General features: G+C 56.2%; 1 protein-coding gene across 3 annotated transcripts; it reads left to right on the top strand.

Annotated features, from left to right (window-relative positions):
- Positions 1–4,346: 4,346 nt before the first annotated feature.
- Positions 4,347–14,897, top strand: NFATC4 (nuclear factor of activated T cells 4). 3 transcript variants are annotated; one of them, XM_047795983.1, is made up of 11 exons: positions 4,347–4,635; positions 5,732–6,827; positions 9,594–9,756; positions 10,330–10,529; positions 10,838–11,010; positions 11,485–11,625; positions 12,525–12,580; positions 12,853–12,979; positions 13,173–13,757; positions 13,944–14,017; positions 14,483–14,592. In XM_047795983.1, exons 1-11 carry the CDS (start codon positions 4,536–4,538, stop codon positions 14,483–14,485), a joined length of 2,718 nt encoding a protein of 905 aa, XP_047651939.1. In that variant the 5' UTR covers positions 4,347–4,535; the 3' UTR covers positions 14,486–14,592. The 3 variants fall into 3 exon arrangements, with proteins under 3 accessions (XP_047651939.1, XP_047651940.1, XP_047651938.1); XM_047795984.1 differs by lacking the exon at positions 13,944–14,017 and having other exon boundaries at positions 14,483–14,897; XM_047795982.1 differs by having other exon boundaries at positions 13,944–14,897.
- Positions 14,898–15,303: the final 406 nt, after the last annotated feature.

Below are 15,303 nucleotides of genomic sequence, written 5' to 3'. Positions count from 1 at the left end.
TTTTTTTTGTTATAGAGAAGGGCTTTAAACATGATATGCTTCAGTTGTCAAATATGTAAGTTATACCCTTGATGTTAGGTATTACCGAAAAACATCAAGATCTAAACTGGAATGGCAAAGAAGGGGATGCAAAGGAAGGAGATAGATAAATAGAGAAATAAAAATGCATGAATAAAATGAATAGTCTATACATTTAGGGAGCAAGGAAAGGGAAATATTAAATATGAAATACATTTCCAGTCTGATGGTAACTGGCAATTCTTGGGGACATGGTTTATAAATATAGGTACCCAATGCCTAGAACTGCCTCTGAACATAGAGGTTCCTCAATACATATTTTTGTTTGAATGAATGGATGATCTCTTCTAGGACACATCTTATCTGCCTCACCTGTTCTCCATCTGTCTTTTTACTCCAGCGAATTCTGTGGCAACTGACTGCTTGCCCATGTCACCTGACAGTACCGGCTCACAGCTACAGCGCCTATCTTTTGCCTCTTGCCCAGGGGTGTCTTTTCTGCAGCCTTGTGGGACACCTACCATTTTCTGACACATGTGTGAAACAGCAAGAATTTACACTCAAGGGGCAACTTTTGACACTAAGGGTGAGGGCGAGTAGATAAGTATCCCCTGTCTCTTGAATCACATTCTGTATGGCTCCACAGTAGGTGCCCCATGGGACAATGACCTTGCTCAAGGTCACAGCCAGCTCCATATCACATCTTGGATGGCTTTCCCTCTCCCAGTTTCACTCTTCCCAGTGCCTCACTTTTGTCCCTCGTCACTGCTCTGCACAATAAACTACCTGCATCCAGTTCCTTTCTCAGGTTCTGATGTTTGGGGGGGAGCCCACCTAAAGATAGATCCCTATGTACAATGTGGTGTAGTGGAATTAGCACTGGACAAGGACCTGGGAAGCTTGAGTTCCAGACCTCACTCTGCCAGTCACTTCAAATGAAGAGATGGGCATTCTTTTTACCATTTTCAGATGCACATGTACTGACAGGAAAAAGTCTCTAAGCCATTAAAAAAAAAAAAAAAAAGCTAGTCAAGAAAAATCCTGTAGCATGGTCTGATACACATAAAAAGAGCAGACGGGAGTTCCCGTCGTGGCGCAGTGGTTAACGAATCTGACTAGGAACCATGAGGTTGCAGGTTCCGTCCCTGCCCTTGCTCAGTGGGTTAACGATCTGGCATTGCCGTGAGCTGTGGTGTAGGTTGCAGACTCGGCTCAGACCCTGCGTTGCTGTGGCTCTGGCGTAGGCTGGTGGCTACAGCTCCGATTGGACCCCTAGCCTGGGAACCTCCATATGCCGCAGGAGTGGCCCAAGAAATAGCAAAAAAAAAAAAGAGCAGACGTGTGTACGTATATGTTAATAAATCTATACAAAATGATGGAATATCCCATTTACTATATATATGACTTGAATTGTTTACAAGGAGAATGTATCTTGTGTAATCAAAACCAAAACACACACAAAAAAACCCAACCTGCAGCATGGATGGACCTCGAGAATATCATGCTAAGTGAAATAGGTCAGATAAAGACAAATATTACATGATATCACTTATATGTGAAATTTAAAAAAACAGTACAAATGAACTTGTTTGCAAAAGAAAGGGTCACAGACCAAGAAAACAAACTTATGGTTACCTAAGGGGAAGTAGGGGAGGGGTAAATCGGGAGTATGGGATTAACGAATGCACACTACTATATATAAAATAGATAAACAAGAAGAATTTAACATGTAGCACAGGGAACTATATTCAGTTCCCTAATGGGTTCAGTTCCTAAACTATACGGAAAAGAATAGAAAAAAAGAATATAGGTATCTGCATATACATGTATAGCCGAATTATTTTGCTTGAAAAGAAGATAGAATTGTAAGTCAACTACACGACAATTAAATTTTTAAAAGTCCAAAAAGGAAAAAAGGCAACCTCCAAGGCCGTTGAATCATGCTTGTGAAGGCGCAGAGCAGAAGTCAAGGCGCTTCCACAAACACAAGGTGAGAAAGCAGAGCTGTGTTTAGGTGTGCGCGCTAGGGGGCAGCCGAGCAAGGACAAAGGCCCGGCCGGCGAGAAACCGGACTGCGGGTAGGAGGTTGGCTGGGTCTTTGTGGCCGCCAGGGGACAGACGTGTAGAACAACCTGAACCTAAAACTACCCTCTCTACCCCTAGCAGGACGTTGCAAGTCAGAAAACCATCACTCTGTTGCAGCCTAGGCAGATCCGAGGGTTTTCAGAGATGAGGAGATGCCCCCCCTCCACTCCCCCCGAGGAAAGCTTGGCGCTCTAGGCCAGCTTGTTCATACCACATTTAAGCTCAACAACTCTTTCCTCTGCCCGCACCCCCGGGGCCCCCACCCGCAGAGGGGAAATTGAGTCACTGGAAGGCAAAGCCAGAGTCGTCAGGGGAATGTGCGCCAACGCCAGCCCTCAGGGCCTTCCAGATGCTGGGAGGAGGGGGTGGGACCTCCAGGAAAATACACAAGTGGGGTGAGAGGGGGAGGCGGCTGGCTGGGCAGGAGCTGAGCCAGACACATGGAGAAACGCTGCCCAGGATCAAAGGAAATATGACATTTGAAAAGAATGTGCACGTCTGCTTGTGCTGCGGAGGTTGGGCAGGGGTGGGGGGCGGTAGGGGCGGCGTGTGGTGGACCTGGGGCCACGTCGGGGTCTCTTCCCCTGCGCTTCTCGCCTGGGCTTCCCACCTCCCTCTGCCCCCCTCTTAGGTGGAGGCTGCCCGTCGGTCTCAGGATGTTCCTCGCTCTCCCCCTCCGTGGGTCTCTCCTTCCTTTATTTCCGAGATGAAGCTGGAAGGGAAATGTAACCTGAGGAGACCAACCAAAGGAGGGGGGGGGGAGAAAGAAAAATCAAACCAGGCCGCCTCCCCGCTCAGCCTCGGAACATTCTTCTCTCCCGGCCGGCCTCGCTTCTTCTCCCCGCCCCTCCGGCGTCGTGGCCCTGGGCTCGCCGCCTGGGCAGCTCCGCACGTCACTGGGGTCCCCCGGGGCTGGAGGGGTCCCCAGGGCGGGCCAGAGGGAGGACGGGAGGGAAGGGAGGGGAGCCGCCTCGATCGCGGCAGAGCTCGGGCCCGCCGGGCCAGCCCTCCCCTCTTCCCCCGCCCCGACGAGCCTGTTTCTCATTAGAGTACGGGGCGCGGTCCCCGACCGGCTCCTGAGTGTTTGTAAACGTCTGACCCAAGGGCCAGTCGCTTAACCATTTAGGTGCAGGCCTGGGGCACCGGTGGTGGCGCGGTCCTGAACCAGAGGGATTTGGAGTAAAAATCTCTGAGGCCTGTTAGAGAGGTTTGAAGCACACAGTCTGCCTAGGGGGAAAGGGTTACCTCTCCCCCACGAATCTCAGTCGAACCCCTTCTCATACGGCAGGGCCCCACCATGCCTGCCCTTCCTAGAAACTCCAGTTCTGTCTTTCTTCCACCTCCAGCGCAGGTGACAGGTGTCCAACCCTGGGGCCCCCCAGGTCGCTGGGCTCCGGGGCTCTGGTAAACCTGGCCGGGGTTATCAGGATTGCCGGAGCAGGATGCCATCGGATCCGAGATTCTTTCCAGACTACAGTTCTAGGGAGGAGGGAGCCGACTTCCCGTGGAGGCTAATTAATGTTCCCTCTGGGTGGCTGAGACTAGGGTAGAGGTAAAGCCCGGCCTGGATCATCGCCCATGGGCCCGTGGACCTTTGAACAGTGCCCCGAGACAGCTAAATATTCTTCACTTTTGGAAGCGGGGAGAGATGACCTGTGGAGGGGCTGATTTGGCAGGGCAAAGGCTTCCAGAAGGCCTAGTCAGGGGGACCTAGGGCTGGGAGCTTCAGAGGAATGGCCTGCTCCTCTTCAGAGAAGCCTGGAGCCATGCTGCACTCCAGAACCGGCCTGGCCTTAGGTTTAGAGGGAAATGGGGGAGAGAGGTGGTCCTCCCTTGTTAGTTGCTGGCTGCACAATTCTCCAGAACTTTAAAAAAAAGGTCTTCCGTGGGTCCTCTATATTGTGGGCCCACTATGTGGCCCCTTTAAGACGCTCGGACCCAGAGCCTCTGAACTTAGGCTAAGTTGGGGATTGTGGTGGTAGCGCTCCCTGCGGGAAATGATTGTCATAACTGCGAGCCAATAGGCATCATTATGGTCGTACCACGCTTGAGGGACCGTTTTCCAATTCAGTTTTGTTCTTTTTTTTTTTTTTTTTTTTTTGAGGGGGAGGGACTGGAGAGAGGACAGAGGGAAGGAGGGTGGGGGAGGACAAGGCGCGCGTGGTTTTCCCATCTCATCCCTGGAGGCGGGGCTGGAGCATCCCGGGCAGCCAATCAGGGACAGGCTGGGGGGGGGCACTTTGAAGAAGTTTGGGGAAAAAAGTTTGGAAAAGTTTCTATAATAACGAGGGGGCGTCCAGAGGGAGGCGGCAGCGGCGAAGGAGGGGGCGTCTCGGAGAAGGGAGGGAGGGAGCCACCGGTCTAGAGACTGCAGCCTCCTGAGACTCCCCCCCTCCCACCCAGCCCGGGACCTGGGGGCTTTGGCCGGATCCATGGGGGCAGCGAGCTGCGAGGATGAGGAGCTGGAATTTAAGCTGGTGTTCGGGGAGGAAAAGGAGGCCCCCCCGCTGGGTGCGGGCGGTTCGGGGGAAGGTTAGTGCGGGGCTGGGAAGGGGTCTTGGGGTTCGTGAGGGACGGGCGAGGGGATCCCGAAGCTGGGGACTTTAAGGTAGAGAGCCTGGGGTGAGAGATGAGGGGGCCAGAGGTTGAGGGGAGTCCCAGGGCTCAAGGATCTGCGGAGGTGAGGCTGGGGGCCGGGCACCACTTTCTCCTTTTTAGGTCGTGACTGGGGTGGGGGTGGGGGTGCTGTTGGCTGCGCGCCGCCTCTCGCTCGGCTCCGCCGACTGTCACTGGATGGGGGGCGGGCGGGAACAGCGGTCCCGAGAGCCCGAGGCGCCGCCAGGGAAAGGGAGGTTGGGCTCTAGAGGTTGCCCTTTGGGGACCGATCCCTAGGCCCGCAGCCTAGACGCCGGGGGCTGGGGGCGCTCTCGGGCCCCGCCAGGGCTCCCCTCCCCCTCCCCTGTCTGGCCGCAATGAGAGGCAGATGGCGGGGATCGAGCCGGGGGCGGCGGCCGGCCGCTCGCACGAATCCGCACAGCCTGCGCCCCCCCCTCCAACCCCGCCCTCGCCCGGCCGGCGCACTGCACCCCCTCGGTTGCACCCCCGTCCCCAGATTGGGGGGAGCGAGGGAGGAGCCACCACCACTCGTCATCACGGCCCTGGCGCCCCCCTTCCCCCGGCCACCGTTGCGATGGCAACTGGGGCTCCTGCCAGCGCCGTTTGGGGGTTTGGGAACCGCTGCTAATTGGGTTCATGTGTGAGTCGCCCCCAGCCCAGCCCAACGCTTCCCTAAACACGCCTCCAGGCCCAGCTCCAGCCGCTCTCAACCCGCCTCCCTCACCTTAAGACCCGCCCCGTCTGGTACCCCAGGTCCCAGGGCCAGGAGCTCAGACCGTGAGGTTCCCTGAGCCTGGCATGCATGGATCTGTATCCACCTTCCCACGTCCAACTTTGCTTTGTCTTGTGGCTCTGAAGGGCATCTCAGAGACTCCTCTTTGCTGAGGAGGGGGTAGCATACAGGATTTGGAAGGCTGTGCACTCAAAGAACCTAGACATCTCACCTGCTTCTCTCTCTCCCCCTCTCCTGTATCATCCCTCTCTCTGTCCCCTTCCCTTTCTATTTTGACAGAACTGGACTCAGAGGACACCCCACCATGCTGCCGTCTGGCCCTGGGGGAGCCCCCTCCCTATGGCGCCACCCCTATTGGCATTCCCCGGCCTCCACCCCCTCGGCCTGGCATGCACTCCCCACCACCCCGCCCAGCCCCCTCTCCTGGCACTTGGGAGAGCCAGCCAGCCCGGTCAGTGAGGCTGGGGGGGCCGGGAGGGAGCTCCGGTGGGGCTGGGGGAGGCCGCGTTCTTGAGTGCCCCAGCATCCGCATCACTTCAATCTCTCCCACTCCTGACCCACCAGCCACGCTGGAGGACAATCCAGATGCCTGGGGGGAAGGCTCTCCCAGGGATTACCCCCCACCAGAAGGCTTTGGAGGCTACCGAGAGGCAGGGGGCCAGGGCGGAGGCCCCTTCTTCAGCCCAAGCCCAGGCAGCAGCAGCCTGTCCTCCTGGAGCTTCTTCTCAGACGCCTCCGACGAGGCAGCCTTGTATGCAGCCTGTGATGAGGTGGAGTCTGAGCTAAATGAGGCGGCCTCCCGCTTTGGTCTGGGCTCTCCACTGCCCTCGCCCCGGGCTTCCCCTAGGCCGTGGACCCCAGATGACCCCTGGAGCCTGTATGGTCCGAGCCCTGGAGGCCGGGGGCCAGAGGATAGCTGGCTGCTCCTCAGCGCTCCTGGGCCCACCCCCGCCTCCCCAAGACCTGCCTCTCCCTGTGGCAAGCGGCGCTATTCCAGCTCAGGAACCCCATCTTCGGCCTCCCCAGCTCTGTCCCGCCGAGGCAGCCTAGGGGAGGAGGGGCCTGAGCCACCTCCACCACCCCCATTGCCTCTGGTCCGGGACCCTGGCTCCCCCGGCCCTTTTGACTACGTGGGAGCCCCACCGGCAGAGAGCATCCCCCAGAAGACCCGGAGGACTTCCAGCGAGCAGGCAGTGGCCCTGCCTCGGGCTGAGGAACCTGCCCCATGCAACGGGAAGCTGCCTTCAGGAGTAGAGGAGGCCGGGGCTCCTCCCGGGGGTCCTCGGAAGGAGGTGGCAGGCATGGACTACCTGGCAGTGCCCTCCCCACTGGCTTGGTCTAAGGCCCGGATTGGGGGACACAGCCCCATCTTCAGGTGAGGGTTGTGACTTGCACCACTGCTGTGTCCAGCCACCCCACTCTGGGGGCAGGAGGGTCAAGGAAGGGATAGGTTTGAAAAAAGGTCTTGGTTGTGTTCCCTGGGCATTTCAGAAGAGAATCTGCTACCAGCTTATAGCTGTTGTCATCTACTCAGTTTTCTTTCTTTCTTTTTTTTTGTCTTTTTGTCTTTTTGCCATTTTTTGGGCCACTCCCACGGCATATGGAGGTTCCCAGGCTAGGGGTCTAATCGGAGCTGTAGCTGCCAGCCTACGCCAGAGCCACAGGAATGTGGGATCTGAGCCGTGTCTGCAACCTACATCACAGCTCACGGCAACGCTGGATCCTTAACCTACTGAGCAAGGGCAGGGATCGAACCCGCAACCTCAAGGTTCCTAGTCGGATTCATTAACCACTGCGCCACGACAGGAACTCCATCTACTCAGTTTTAAGGAGAATTTTTTTCCAAAAGCAGCCCCTTTGGACAGATGATTTGCAAAAGGACAGTTACTCCCTTTGGACCAATTAGAAAAAGCCCTTCCAACCCTCGGAGGACCACGTAGGTAAAGGAAGAATTTCTCTAGGGTGTCTCCCACCCCCAGCTCTGTGGTGAAACATATAGGGCTGGATTTCAGCCCTTCACTAACCCTTTTTTTTTTTTTTTTTTTAAGGGCCACAGGTGAGGCATATGGAAGTTCCTAGACTAGGGGTCGAATTGGAGCTACAGCTGTTGGCCTACACCACGGCCACAGTAACGCTGGATCCTTGACCCACTGAACGAGGCCAGGAACCGAACCCACATCCCCATGAGTAGTAGTTGGATTCGTTTCCGCTGCGCCATGACAGGAACTCCCAGCCCTTCTCTAACTCTTAATTTCTAGGGTCTGGCATGTGGCTTAAAAGTATACCTTCTAGGAGATCCCATCGTGGCTCAGTGGTTAACGAATCCAACTAGGAACCATGAGGTTGCAGGTTCGATCCCTGGCCTTGCTCAGTGGGGTAAGGATCCGGCGTTGCCGTGAGCTGTGGTGTAGGTCGCAGACGTGGCTTGGATCCCATGTTGCTGTGGCTGTGGTGTAGGTCGGCGGCTACAGCTCTGATTCGACCCTTAGCCTAGGAACCTCCATATGCCACGGGAGAGGCCCAAGAAATGGCAAAAAGACAAAAAAAAAAAAGTATACCTTCTAAATCTGAATAAAATAGCATGTATTTTCAAATCAGAGAACTTGTATTAAAAAAAGCAGTTCTTGGAGTTTCTGTCGTGGCTCAGTGGTTAACGAATCCAGGTAGGAACCATGAGGTTGCAGGTTCAGTCCCTGGTCTTGCTCAGTGGGTTAAGGATCCGGCGTTGCTGTGAGCTGTGGTGTAGGTTGCAGATGCAGCTTGGATCCCGAGTTGCTATGGCTCTGGCATAGGCCTGTGGCTACAGCTCCGATTGGACCCCTAGCCTGGGAACCTCCACATGCCGCGGGATTGGCCCTAGAAAAGGCAAAAAGACAAAAAAAAAAAAAAAAGCAGTTCTTGCTCTTCTCCTACTCTTTTCACCCTCAAAGAACCCTGTCCTTGTCCATAATCCTAAACCTTGGGTGTCAGATCCAGCTGTCTCCATCTTGAAAAGTTTCCTTTGGGAAAGAAATGTTATCACTTGTTCCCCTGGGTTCCTATAGGGCAGGGTTTTTCATCCTCAGTACTACTGATTTGTTTTGAGCAGGATAATTCTTTGTTGTGTGTGGCTGCGCTGGACATTGTAGGATATTTAGCAGTATCATGGTCTCAATCCATTAGATGCTAGGAGTGCTTCTTCTCCTAGTTGTGACAACTAAAAATGCCTTAAGGAGTTCCTGTCATGGCTCAGTGGTTAACGAATCCAGGTAGGAACCATGAGGTTGCAGGTTCGGTCCCTGGTCTTGTTCAGTGGGTTAAGGATCTGGTGTTGCTGTGAGCTGTGGTGTAGGTTGCAGATGCAGCTTGGATCCTGCGTTGCTGTGACTCTGGCGTAGGCCTGTGGCTACAGCTCCGTTTAGATCCCTAGCCTGGGAACCTCCCCATGCCGCGGGTGTGGTCCTAGAAAAGAGAGAAAGAAAAAACAAATAATAAAATAAAATAAAAATGCCTCCAGACATTGCCAAGTCTCATCTGGGGGCAATTACCAATGGAGAGCCCCTGGCCTGGAGTATCTGGATGCTCACTACAGGAAAGTTGCACCTCTGTGACTCCTAGCTCTCCAGAACCCACCTGTCCAGCCCCAGCTAGTGGAAAGGGCGCTGGCCTGGGAAGGGCTGTGCCCATTCCGGGCGTTGTCCATTTCTGACTTGTTTAGACTATGGTCTCCCCGCTCTGGGTCTCAGTTTCTTTATTTGGAAAACGAAGGGGTTAATTTCAGAGACCTTTTCTGACCCGAGGTGGTGCTTCCTTACTTGACTCTTCCCATCCAGACCTGGGGTTTGGAATAGCCTTGGGGTTCATCTGTATCCAGGGGAACCCTTGCTACCCCAGACCCTGTGTTCGGAGCTGGGAAGAAGGGAGACTTAGTCCTGGTGCCACCTTCTCCACCTCATCTTGAGGGGCTGGGAGGGGCCTGTCCCCTATCTCTCCTGCTTCTAGGCTTTTGGACGGTTCACAGTGTGATTCACTGCTGCGAATCCCTTTCTCCCACATCTGCACCCTCTCCTCCCTCACATTCCTGGGAGCTGGGACCCAGGGCTGCCCTGACTGGGAGCTGAGGCTGCAGGTGATCAGTGCTCTTTTCTCTGTCTCTACCCAGGACCTCTGCCCTCCCGCCCCTGGATTGGCCTTTGCCCAGCCAGTATGAGCAGCTGGAGCTGAGGATCGAGGTGCAGCCCAGAGCCCACCACCGGGCCCACTATGAGACAGAGGGCAGCCGGGGAGCTGTCAAAGCTGCCCCTGGTGGTCATCCTGTGGTCAAGGTAAGGAGCCTGATTGCCTCTTTCCTCTCCAGTCCCAGATCCCTGCAGATGGGTTCCAGCTGTGCAGACCCATGGCACTGCCCTTTCCCACACTCCCTCTCAGCAATGACCCTGCAGGCGGCCTGAGGGAGGGACTGGCCTTGGGGGAGGAAGGGTGCACTTCAAGGACCCGGATATACTTTCTACTCCTCCATCCCTCCACCCCCGCTCCACTCATCCCATGGGACACCAGCCTCATGTCTACTCTGGAAAATGATGGCCTGCCAGAGGTGGGGGAGGGGTTAGGCTGAGGCCAAAGTTCACTGGGAGTTAGGTTGTCTCTGTTGAGTTGGTCCAGTCTCTCTTGGAAGATTTTCCCCTTTGCCCAGCCCACTTTGGGCCTTTTTCCAAGAATAACACTGTGAACTCCAGGCCACGTTTTCTCCACAACCGGTGCCCAATCCCCCCTGGGAACCCCTTCCAGGATATCCGTTATCTTTCACTCCTCACCAGGGGTGGACTGAAAACCTAGGGATGGATGGAGGATGTGACAGTGGGGATTTCAGTTGAGGGGCCTCTGTCTCCCTCTGCCAGCTCCTAGGCTACAGTGAGAAGCCACTGACCTTACAGATGTTCATCGGCACTGCAGATGAGAGGAACCTGCGGCCCCATGCCTTTTACCAGGTGCACCGCATCACGGGCAAGATGGTGGCCACAGCCAGCTATGAAGCCGTAGTCAGTGGTACCAAGGTGTTGGAGATGACACTGCTTCCTGAGAACAACATGGCAGCCAAGTAAGTTCCCTCTCCACTTCCCTTGAGTGTTCACGCTTTAGGACCAGCCTTTTCCAGGGGGCCTAAACTTGGCCCCCTCTTCCTCACTCCAGAAGAGCTAGGCATCATCTCTAGGAGCTGGTGTAGGATCTGAGGACTTTGGGGCGGGGGAGCACTCTGGAAAGGCCACCTCCGCCTGCCCCCCACCCCAGTCTCCCAGAGAAGATCATTTAGGGCTTTGGATGGAGGGTGGAGGTCTCCCTCTAGAGGGGCTTCAGCATTCTGACATCAGCTGGGAGGGCTTAGCACCTTTGATTCTTTGCCTTCAGCATTGACTGTGCTGGAATCCTGAAGCTTCGGAATTCAGACATTGAGCTGCGGAAGGGTGAGACGGACATCGGGCGCAAGAACACACGCGTGCGGCTGGTATTCCGGGTACACGTGCCTCAAGGCAGTGGGAAGGTCGTCTCGGTGCAGACAGCATCGGTGCCCATCGAGTGCTGTGAGCAAAGAGGCCCTGTGCCATCTCTGTCTCTGGCTAACTTCTTGTCTGTGTGTCTGCCTGCCCATCTCCTCTGCAGAGTGTGCTGTGCCCTGCTGGACCAGGGAACACCTGTAAAGGACCCACCCTATTTCCATCATGGATGGGCTGGCAGGGAGTGTTCCCCTTTATCCCTGCTTCAGATTCTGTCTCTGGGCTGGACTAGAGCAACCCTGGCCTCCATCTGCCCCTGGGTGGCCCCTATGCACTTGTTTGCATAACTCGCTGGCCTAGTCTTTCATCTCTCCCTTTGCCCAGGAGCGGCTCCTTACATGGTCTGTGTGACCCCAGGGAGACTTTTGTTTTTCTTGTGTGTCTGCCACTGAGGAGGGCTCCTCCCGGGCCCTGTGGCAGTCATTCCAAGGAGGGTGGGGGCACAGGAGGCTGTCCTCTCCATACCCAGCCCAGCCAGGCCTCTCCTGCACTGCTCTGCAGCCCAGCGCTCAGCCCAGGAGCTGCCCCAGGTGGAGGCCTACAGCCCCAGTGCCTGCTCTGTGAGAGGAGGGGAGGAGCTAGTGCTGACCGGCTCTAACTTCCTGCCAGACTCCAAGGTCGTGTTCATCGAGAGGGGTCCTGGTAAGTACCCAGTGTGGGTGGGGGAAGGCAGGCAGGAAGAGCTTGGAATGAGAGGGTTGATGAGCTCTGACACTGTCTCTAAACTAGCAAGATGAGCCTCGATTTCCTGATCTGTAAAATGGGACAGATAGACTGCCCTTCCTCTTGTTCTGTCTGTTTCCCAGGCATGCTGTCCAGTGGTCTGAAACGCTCAGGGTGGGGAATAAATGGAAGGAATATACATTCTTGTTATTAAAGAGGAGGCAGCTTTGAGTTAATTTCCCACCATGAGGGTAGGGAATGTGAGAAGGGAAGAGGGGACCTCTACCCTCATAGCCTAAGCCTGAGCCTCTCCTCAGTTACCGGGTCTAGCAGCACAGCTATGATTACAAGAGCGTGTGAGGTGCCCCAGGATGGAGCTGCAGGTGTGGAGAAGGGAAAACTGAGGGGTCCAGGTATTCTCACCAGCCCGGGGCCTCTGCCTACACCTGACTGAGAGCCTCATCCCTACCCTCAATTTTAACACCCTAGGGCCAAATCATAACAGAGTCAGAGGTTCTGGATCATAAGACTTGGGGTCTCATTGCCTCCCTTCAAGCTGGGCCCCTTTTCTACCCTTGAACTTCCTTCTAGCTCTGTCATGGAAGGGGATGTTTGGAGTTGGGTGGGAGGGTTCAAGAGTGGCTTCTGGTCCCTGGACTGGTCCTGCCATTTCCCTTGGCCTCTGTTTGCAGCTCTACGTCGTGGGGACAGTTTTAAACCCTGCCTGTTCCATTTGATTGAATAAGCATGCGGGGGGCTCCTCTGTGAGTCAGGCCTTGTCAGGACCTTCTAAATCTGGCCTTGGCTCCAGCGGGAGGGGAAATGCCAGGGGGCAGGGCTGCAGGGCTGGGCTGGAGCTCTCTGTTCTTCCCGCACAGATGGAAAGCTGCAATGGGAGGAGGAGGCCACAGTGAATCGGTTGCAGAGCAATGAGGTACCTGTGTTATAGGGCCCCCACCCTGGGGGTGGGAGAAGTCAGGAAATTCTCAACCAGCTCCCTTGCCCTTGGGAGTGGACTCCAGAGGCTACCTGCTCTTTTCTGGAGGAGGCAACCTGGCCACTCTGGAAGCAGGGACATCTCTAGGGAATGAACTTTGCTCCTTTGCAAATAGAAAAAGCCAGGAGGTAGAGTTTGGGTACTTGGAAGCGCTGGGCTGAGCCTAGATCCCTTGAGGGCTCACCGCCTCATCCTCTGCTCTTCCCTAGGTGACCCTGACCCTGACCGTCCCTGAATACAGCAATAAGCGAGTGTCCCGGCCAGTCCAGGTCTACTTTTATGTCTCCAATGGGCGGAGGAAGCGCAGTCCTACCCAGAGTTTCAAGTTCCTGCCTGGTGCGCCCCGAGACACCCCTGGTGGGGCTGTGGGGAGAGGGGGGCTGAGGCAGGGGCAGAGGGATGCCGTGCCCTATGCTGGGGGGGCCAAGGAACTGATGAAACCTGGGGATGGAGAGGCGGTGGGAGGGTGTGCAGTGGGGAGACTGCCAGCCCTCTCACCAGCGCGACCTCCTGCTTCCCATCTGCCCAGTGATCTTCAAGGAGGAGCCTCTACCAGATGCATCTCTCCGGGGCTTCCCTTCAGCCTCGGGCCCCCCCTTTGGCTCTGAAATGGACTTCTCACCACCCAGACCCCCCTACCCCCCCTCCTATCCCCATGAAGACCCTGCTTACGAAACTCCCTATGTGTCAGAAGGCTTCAGCTATGGCACGCCCCCTCTGTACCCCCAGACGGGACCCCCACCCTCCTACAGACATGGCCTGCGGATGTTCCCGGAGACCGGGGGTACCACAGGTTGTGCCCGCCCACCTCCAGGCTCCTTCCTTCCCCGGCCCTTCCCTAGTGACCCCTATGGAGGACGGGGCTCCCCCTTTCCCCTGGGGCTGCCGTTTCCTCCTCCTGCCCCCTTCCGACCTCCACTGCCTTCATCCCCACCACTGGAAGGCCCCTTCCCTCCCCAGAGTGGTGTTCACGCCCCCCCTGCTGAGGGATACAATGAGGTAGGGCCGAGCTATGGCCCTGGGGAGGGGGCTCCGGAGCAGGAGAAATCCAGGGGTGGCTACGGCAGCGGCTTCCGAGACAGTGTCCCTATCCAGGGTATCACGCTGGAGGAAGGTGGGTGTGGGACGGGGGCTGCGAGTGTGCGTGTGTGCAAGAGATTGCTCTGCATGTTTGCTGAGGGCTGGAGCTTGGCTTCCCAGAGGTTGGGCATCCGTGGTCCCTTAGGGCCGGTTGGAGGGCTTCAGGAGGCAAGTGCTTGCTGCGTGTGGCCACCTGAATCCAGTTAACTTGATTCTGAAGGGAGCGTGGAGTACCTGCCAGCCCTTTTCCTGCCTCGACCCTCTGCCCCAGATCACAGAATCTCAGGGCTAGAGGTACTTTCCAGATCGTTTAATCTAGCTCCCTGTTTGCAGATTCAGGCACTGAATTTCAGAGAGTGGCAGTGGCTTGCTGAGGTCTCAGTCAAGTGTGGTATCCCTTGCCTCAGCTTCTCCCCTAAACATGGTGACTGTGGTCTGGATTGCCCATGAGGAGGCTTTCCAATCTCCCCTCTCCTTCCTCCCACTGGCTACGCCCATCTCCGGCCCTGCTGATAGGCAACTGCCCTGACATTGCAGGGGGAGCCAGCGGGAAGGGGCTGGCATGAGGGCCTGGGAGCCCACGTGGATTAAGAGCAGGTGTCAGGACACATGGGGGAAACTGAGGCTCAGGGGAAGAGAAGCTAGAGCAGGAGGAGCCCAGAGGCATCCTAGACAGAGGCCTGCCTGGAATGGATTGGGAGTCTGGAAAAGGAGGCGCCCTGGCCCTAGCCCGGTCTCTCAACTGCTCCTCCTTTACAGTGAGTGAGATCATTGGCCGAGACCTGAGTGGCTTCCCTGCACCTCCTGGAGAAGAGCCTCCTGCCTGAACCTTCGCCTGGCACCCCCGTCCCCACCCCCAAGCCCTGTCCACTTGCCTCCATCCTGGGGTGGTGGTTCCGGATGCTGGGGAACCAATCTTGTTCCTCTTTCGCCAGCTCTTACCTCCTCTCCTCTCCCCTCCCTGCCCTCCCCTAGCTGAGGTGTGGCCCCTGGGCCTTGGAGGGCTGGGGGTGGGAGAGTGTGGAGGACTGGGAGGGGGCGGACACTGGGTGGGGGCCGGACACAAGGACTGGAGGACTGATGGGAGCAAAGGCCATGCCTTGACTCGGTATGGGCCACAGTGCTGGGAGGCTGGGGACAGGTTGATGGGTAATAAACTGCTCACTGACTAGTGCTTCAGGCTCCAGAACTCTTTGGAGAGAGATGGGGTGCTTACTCTCACCCTGGCCTCGGGAGGCTTGGAACCTGGCAAGAGATGGGGTGTGGCTGGGCACATTACAGAATCTTAGTGCAGGGGGCTGGGGAGTATTTGAAAGACCCCAGAGGCTCCCTTAATGGGGTAAGGTTGGGGGCCGGGGCTTGTAGGCCTCTCCTCCTTGGGGATTCAGATTCCTTTAGGAGCTTTGGGAAGATCTGTGTATTTGCAAGTTCCTTCCTCTTGCCACCACCCAGATGATTCTGATTCATAGCCAGGGTTAGGAAACACCAGTCTAGTCCCTCTCCCTCATTTACAGAGGAGTGTGCTAAGGCTCAGAGAGGGAAAGGATTGCCCTGTATCACACAGCTAATCAAGAGCAGGT

The sequence above is a fragment of the Phacochoerus africanus genome, chromosome 9, assembly GCF_016906955.1.
Source record: "Phacochoerus africanus isolate WHEZ1 chromosome 9, ROS_Pafr_v1, whole genome shotgun sequence".
NCBI lineage: Eukaryota > Metazoa > Chordata > Mammalia > Artiodactyla > Suidae > Phacochoerus > Phacochoerus africanus.
Note: the sequence above shows the minus strand (reverse complement) of the source record. Positions and strands in the feature narration are given on the sequence as shown.

Coding starts and splice junctions, on each gene's coding strand:
- NFATC4 (XM_047795982.1), top strand. CDS start 4,536: ATGGGGGCAGCGAGCTGCGAGGATGAGGAGCTGGAATTTAAGCTGGTG. Junction 4,636..5,731: donor TGCGGGCGGTTCGGGGGAAG/GTTAGTGCGGGG, acceptor CTATTTTGACAG/AACTGGACTCAGAGGACACC. Junction 12,581..12,852: donor ATCGGTTGCAGAGCAATGAG/GTACCTGTGTTA, acceptor GCTCTTCCCTAG/GTGACCCTGACCCTGACCGT.